The 7,500-nt window shown below is 35.8% G+C and overlaps 1 protein-coding gene across 9 annotated transcripts in view; it reads left to right on the plus strand.

Annotated features, from left to right (window-relative positions):
• camk2d2 (calcium/calmodulin-dependent protein kinase (CaM kinase) II delta 2) overlaps positions 1-7,500 on the plus strand; it is a 148,844-nt gene that overhangs the window by 84,115 nt on the left and 57,229 nt on the right. For all 9 annotated transcript variants that reach the window (XM_062027256.1, XM_062027258.1, XM_062027261.1 and 6 more), the window contains exon 4: positions 4,484-4,538. In XM_062027256.1, the coding sequence (XP_061883240.1) occupies positions 4,484-4,538 (55 nt within the window). The remainder of the gene's footprint in view (positions 1-4,483; positions 4,539-7,500) is intronic.

A 7,500-nucleotide genomic window follows, 5' to 3' on the forward strand; every position in this document is an offset into this window, starting at 1 on the left:
GTAGTGATTAATGCGAAGGGCTACCAGTTTGATACACACTTAAATAAATTGCCATAAATAGCCAATTTGCTCAATTTACCTTTAACTCTATGTTATTATTAATAATTAATGATATTTACACTTAATTGAACGGTTTAAAAGAGGAGAAAACACGAAAAAAATGACAATTAAATTTTGAAACATAGTTTATCTTCAATTTCGACTCTTTAAAATTCAAAATTCAACCGAAAAAAAGAAGACAAAAAATTGGTAATTCGAATGTTTTTGAAAAAATTAAAAAAAGAATTTATGGAACATCATTAGTAATTTTTCCTGATTAAGATTAATTTTAGAATTTTGATGACATGTTTTAAATAGGTTAAAATCCAATCTGCACTTTGTTAGAATATATAACAAATTGGACCAAGCTATATTTCTAACAAAGACAAATCATTATTTCTTCTACATTTTCCAGAACAAAAATCCATCCATCCATCCATTTTCTACCGCTTATTCCCTTCGGGGTCGCGGGGGGCGCTGGAGCCTATCTCAGCTACAATCGGGCGGAAGGCGGGGTACACCCTGGACAAGTCGCCACCTCATCGCAGGGCAGAACAAAAATGTTAAAAGAAATTCAAAAGACTTTGAAATAAGATTTAAATTTGATTCTACAGATTTTCTAGATTTGCCAGAATAATTTTTTTGAATTTTAATCATAATAAGTTTGAAGAAATATTTCACAAATATTCTTCGTCGAAAAAACAGAAGCTAAAATGAAGAATTAAATTCAAATTTATTTATTATTCTTTACAATAAAAAAAATAAATTTACTTGAACATTGATTTAAATTGTCAGGAAAGAAGAGGAAGGAATTTAAAAGGTAAAAAAGGTATATGTGTATAAAAATCCTAAAATCATTTTTAAGGTTGTATTTTTTCTCTAAAATTGTCTTTCTGAAAGTTATAAGAAGCAAAGTAAAAAAATTAATGAAATTATTTAAACAAGTGAAGACCAAGTCTTTAAAATATTTTCTTGGATTTTCAAATTCCATTTGAGTTTTGTCTCTCTTAGAATTAAAATGTCGGGCAAAGCGAGACCAGCTTGCTAGTAAATAAATACAATTTAAAAAATAGAGGCAGCTCACTGGTAAGGGCTGCTATTTGAGCTATTTTTAGAACAGGCCAGCAGGCTACTCATCTGGTCCTTACGGGCTACCTGGTGCCCGCGGGCACCGCGTTGGTGACCCCTGCTCTATTGCGTGGCCAAGAGATATTAATGCGTGGCATGCATTGAATGTCTCTGCTGCATTGGATCAGTCTCCTTTCTTTAACAGGAATGCCTTGCATCGTCCATATTAGATATATAACAACGGGTGGGTGGCGAGTGGTTGTGGTTTTGATAAAATGTTAGTTCGGGTGGATGGCAGGTGGATGACGACTTTTGTGATGCGGTTGCGGATGAAATAATTGTCTATCCGCGCATCTCAAATATATATATATATATATACATATATATGTATATATGTGTGTGTGTATGTATGTATAAATGTATATATATGTGTAGGACCGCGTGGCGAAGTTGGTAGAATGGCCGTGCCAGCAATCGGAGGGTTGCTGGTTACTGGGGTTCAATCCCCACCTTCTACCATCCTAGTCACGCCCGTTGTGTCCTTGGGCAAGACACTTCACCCTTGCTCCTGATGGCTGCTGGTTAGCGCCTTGCATGGCAGCCCCCGCCATCAGTGTGTGAATGTGTGTGTGAATGGGTGAATGTGGAAATACTGTCAAAGCGCTTTGAGTACCTTGAAGGTAGAAAAGCGCTATACAAGTATAACCCATTTATCATTTATATACATGTATAAATATGTATATATGTATATATGTGTATAAATGTATATATATATGTATGTATATATATATATATCTGTATATATTTGTGTATATATATGTGTATGTATGTGTATATATATATATATGCATGCATATGTATATATATGTATATACGTATGTATGTATGTATATATATATATATACGTATATATATATATATATATATATATATATATATATATATATATATATATACACGTATATATATATATATATATACACGTATATATATATATATATACACGTATATATATATATATATATATATATATATACGTGTATATATATATATATATATATATATATATATATATATATGTATATATATATATATATGTATATATATATATACATATATATACGTATATATATATGTATATATATATATATGTATATATATATATGTATATATATATATATATATATATATATATATATATATATATATATATATATATATATATATATATACGTATATATATATATATGTATATATATATATGTATATATATATATATATATATACGTATATATATATACGTATATATATATATATATATGTATATATATATACGTATATATATATATATATATATACGTATGTATATATATATATATATATATACGTATATATATATACGTATATATATATATATATGTATATATATATACGTATATATATATATATATACGTATATATATATATATATATATATATATATATATATATATATATACGTATGTATATATATATATATATATATATATACGTATATATATATATATATATATATATATATACGTATATATATATATATATATATATATATACGTATGTATATATATATATATATATATATACGTATATATATATATATATATATATATATATATATATATATATATATATATATATATATATATATATATATATATATATATATATATATAAAATGTATATATATATAAAATGTATATATATATAAAATGTATTTTGACTGAACATCTTCCTTTACCTTGACCCTTAAAGGCGCAGCTTGCTGTGTAGATCTGACAGCAAGTTTGGAGCCAAAAAAATGGCGCACAGTCAAGTAAAACATTCACAAAATGAATGACAATAAAATTGCATTGGTGTCCAAATATAGGAGGGCTTTTTTAAGCTAATTTGGTTATTGCAAGTAATAACCTGTGATTAATCATGATTAGCCCAAATTTAAAGGCCTACTGAAATGAATTTTTTTTATTTAAACGGGGATAGAAGATCCATTCTATGTGTCATACTTGATCATTTCGCGATATTGCCATATTTTTGCTGGAAGGATTGAGTAGAGAACATCGACGATAAAGTTCACAACTTTTGGTCGCTGATAAAAAAAAGCCTTGCCTGTTCCGGAAGTAGCGTGACGTCACAGGCTGAAGAGCTCATCACATTTCCCCATTGTTTACACCAGCAGCGAGAGCGATTCGGACCGAGAAAGCGACGATTACCCCATTCATTTGAGCGAGGATGAAAGATTCGTGGATGAGGAACGTGAGAGTGAAGGACTAGAGTGCAGTGAAGGACGTATCTTTTCTCGCTCTGACCGTAACTTAGGTACAAGCTGGCTCATTGGAATTCCACACTTTCTCCTTTTTCTATTGTGGATCACGGATTTGTATTTTAAACCACCTCGGATACTATATCCTCTTGAAGATGAGAGTCGAGAACGCGAAATGGACATTCACAGTGACTTTTACCTCCACGACAATACATCGGCGAAGCACTTTAGCTACGGAGCTAACGTGATAGCATCGTGTTTAAATGCAGATAGAAACAAAATAAATAAACCCTTTACTGGAAGGATAGACAGAAGATCAACAATACTGTTAAACCATGGACATGTAACTACACGGTTAATGCTGTGGCGCCTGTCGAAGCCTAGCAATGCTGTTGCTAACGACGCCATTGAAGCTAACTTAACTACGGGACCTCGTCAGAGCTATGCTAAAAACATTAGCGCTCCACCTACGCCAGCCCTCATCTGCTCATCAACACCCGTGCTCACCTGCGTTCCAGCGATCGACGGCGCGACGAAGGACTTCACCCGATCATCGGTGCGGTCGGCAGCTAGCGTCGGATAGCGCGTCTGCTATCCAAGTCAAAGTCCTCCTGGTTGTGTTGCTGCAGCCAGCCGCTAATACACCCATCCCACCTACAACTTTCTTCTTTGCAGTCTCCATTGTTCATTAAACAAATTGCAAAAGATTCACCAACACAGATGTCCAGAATACTGTGGAATTATGAAATTAAATCAGAGCTTTTTGTATTGGATACAATGTGTCCGAATACTTCCGTTTCAACCATTGACGTCACGCGCAAACGTCATCATACATAGACGTTTTCAACCGGAAGTTTCCCGGGAAATTTAAAATGTCACTTTATAAGTTAACCCGGCCGTATTGGCATGTGTTGCAATGTTAAGATTTCATCATTGATATATAAACTTATCAGACTGCGTGGTCGCTAGTAGTGGCTTTCAGTAGGCCTTTAAATGTATAATCATTGGAATTATTCTACAGTGTTAATTGAAATAAAACAATATATATCACCTTTCTTCTCTGCTCCACCTCCACAGTGCGGCTCCATGACAGCATATCCGAGGAGGGCTTCCACTATTTGGTGTTTGATCTGTAAGTGACTTATCTCCATAAACACGTTTGGCGCCTCATTTTACCACCGTGCTGATCTGAACTGTGCATTTTATTATTGCATATGCGTACATTTTTATAAGACGTAACCTTTGTGTCTCAGGTCATGGCCACATCATCACTCATGTCACTGCTCAGCTTGGCAAAAGCCTCACTGAGGAAACAAAAATCATGTTGTAAAAATTGGAGCAGTATGACCTTTGACTCTTGTTACCTCCCAGGTTCATTATTATGTATTTATTAGGCTCATTTATCATTCACTGCTCTGAAAAGTGAAATAAAAATAAGTGTTAAAGGGGAAATTCGTTTTTGCCTGTCATTCACAATCCTTATAGAAGACAAGAACACATTTGTTTTTCTCTTTTTATGCATTCTAAGTCATAAATAAACTCTAGCAGAAGTCAGCTAACAATGGAGCTAATAGCAGTCGCTCTATAGAGCGCTCTAAAAAAACATCCAAAAACGTCCATCAAGGTTTTATATATGTAGTATCTAGTAACGTTCATAATAACATGTAATATTGACATATTTTGATCATTTTGTGTCAGGTTCAAACACTGATGACATCTATTAAACGAGACAAGAAGCAAAGAAATAAACAGAGACATAATTCAATTTGGCTCAATTGTACAGTCTTCCAGCACGCTCTGGCGAAAGATTGTACGCCACCTCTTTTTATTTGGACTTTCCCTGTTTACATAACAACAGCTGTTTCCAAAGGAGTGGGGAGTATGTAAACAGTCATTGTTTTCCGTCACAATAACACAAAAGAAAACAATGCCTCGGGCTCTGGCTGGTCCTGGATTCAGCTTGGGCAAGTCTCGGATCACGATAGATAACCCCCCTCCCGTCTCCTCCCATCGTACACAATGGAATTTTCCAAGCCTTTGCTTGGTGCAACAAAGACAACATATTGTCTGTTCATTGGGAACTCAGAGAACGGAAAGTTTTTTGATCATTTACATACAATTTTTCTGACATTTTAACTCACAATGTTCACTGTTCCCTTCAACAACAACAACAACACCCCTAATCATGGCAGACTTGATGAGAGACAACAAAGACCACTTTGGGACAAATGACGGTCCGGAAACGTCTGTTTTTGAGGCTGAATATAAGGAGGATGATCTACAAGTTTTAGAAGCTGTGTGCTAAACAGATGCAGCTTTAAATAAGTTAAAGTACCCATGATTGTCACACACACACTAGGCGTGGCGAAATTATTCTCTGCATCACCCTTGATCAACCCCTGGGAGGTGAGGGGAGCAGTGAGCAGCAGCGGTGGCCGCCCCCGAGAATCATTTTTGGTGATTTAACCCCCAATTCCAACCCTTGATGCTGAGTGCCAAGCAGGGAGGTAATGGGTCCCATTTTTATAGTCTTTGGTATGACTCGGCCGGGGTTTGAACTCACAACCTACCCATCTCAGAGCGGACACTCTAACCACTAGTCAAACATTAAGCAGCGTGTAGCAGTATTGCTAAGTGCTAAACAACATATATGTAACATGATAACAATAATACCATAAAAAAACGATCACTTACTGTACAATGTCTGCTCTCACTGGGATAAAGACTGATGGGATGTTTGTATCTTCCCATTTGCATCAACAATTCATTATAATTCTCATGAAGTTTAAAAAATGAGCGTATTTTCACGTATTGTTTTCTCCGGGTCTAAGTTGGATGTCAAAGTTGACTAACTTGTGGGTTTATGTCCACAACCTTCTACTATCCATGTGAGAGGCATGATTTATAATGTAGAATTAACTTTCACCAAGTCAGAGGCGATGCAGCAGCTCAATATGTCAATATAGCAGCACAAGCTAGTTAGCTCTCAGACAGTAGGTCCTTAATGTTAGCGCTTATAATAACAATATGGCTAATACTTGGTTAATATGCAGGTCACGACATGTAAATGGAGTATTGTTGGTGTTTTTTTGATTTTTTTGAAGGGCTTTATGGGCGCAATTGTGTATTCACATTAGCTGCATTTTTAGCCACCTCTTACTTGCTGTATTTTATGACTTAGATTGCATAAAAAAAATGAAAAAACATGTGTTCTTGTCTTACATAAGGATTGTCAATGATAGGTAAAATTCCGCAAAAAAAATGTGTGTGTGTGTGTGTGTGTGTGTGTGTGTGTGTGTGTGTGTGTGTGTGTGTGTGTGTGTGTGTGTGTGTGTGTGTGTGTGTGTGTGAGTGCGCACGCGTGCGGTTATTTGTTTGTGTAAGATAACTCTTACACAAACAGACGGTGCAGATGATGACTCCTGTGATAGTGTTTTCTCACCTGGTCCCTCTGTACTCAGCCTTGTATTCAGGTGTGTGTGTGTGTGTGTGTGTGTGTGTGTGTGTGTGTGTGTGTGTGTGTGTGTGTGTGTGTGTGTGTGTGTGTGTGTGTGTGTGTGTGTGCGTGTGTATTTGATTGTGTAAGATAACTCTTACACAAACATGGGTGATAGTGTTTCTTCACCTGGCACCTCTGTACTCAGCCATGCATTTAACTGTGTGTGTGTGTGTGTGTGTGTGTGTGTGTGTGTGTGTGTGTGTGTGTGTGTGTGTGTGTGTGTGTGTGTGTGTGTGTGTGTGTGTGTGTGTGTGTGTGTGTGTGTGTGTGTGTGTGTGTGTGTGTGTGTGTGTGTGTGTGTGTGTGTGTGTGTGTAAAATACAGTAGCTCTCACACAAACAGACAGTGCAGACGGCTCTTGTGATAGTGTTTCCTCACTTGGTCCCTCTGTACATAGCCTTGCATTCAAGTGTGTGTGTGTGTGTGTGTGTGTGCGTGCGTGCGTGCGTGCGTGCGTGCGTGAATGTGTATAGAATACAGTAACTCTTACACAAACAGACAGTGCAGACGGCTCTTGTGATAGTGTTTCCTCACTTGGTCCCTCTGTACATAGCCTTGCATTCAAGTGCGTGCGTGCGTGCGTGCGTGCGGACGG

The sequence above is a fragment of the Entelurus aequoreus genome, linkage group LG18 (genome assembly GCF_033978785.1).
Source record: "Entelurus aequoreus isolate RoL-2023_Sb linkage group LG18, RoL_Eaeq_v1.1, whole genome shotgun sequence".
NCBI lineage: Eukaryota > Metazoa > Chordata > Actinopteri > Syngnathiformes > Syngnathidae > Entelurus > Entelurus aequoreus.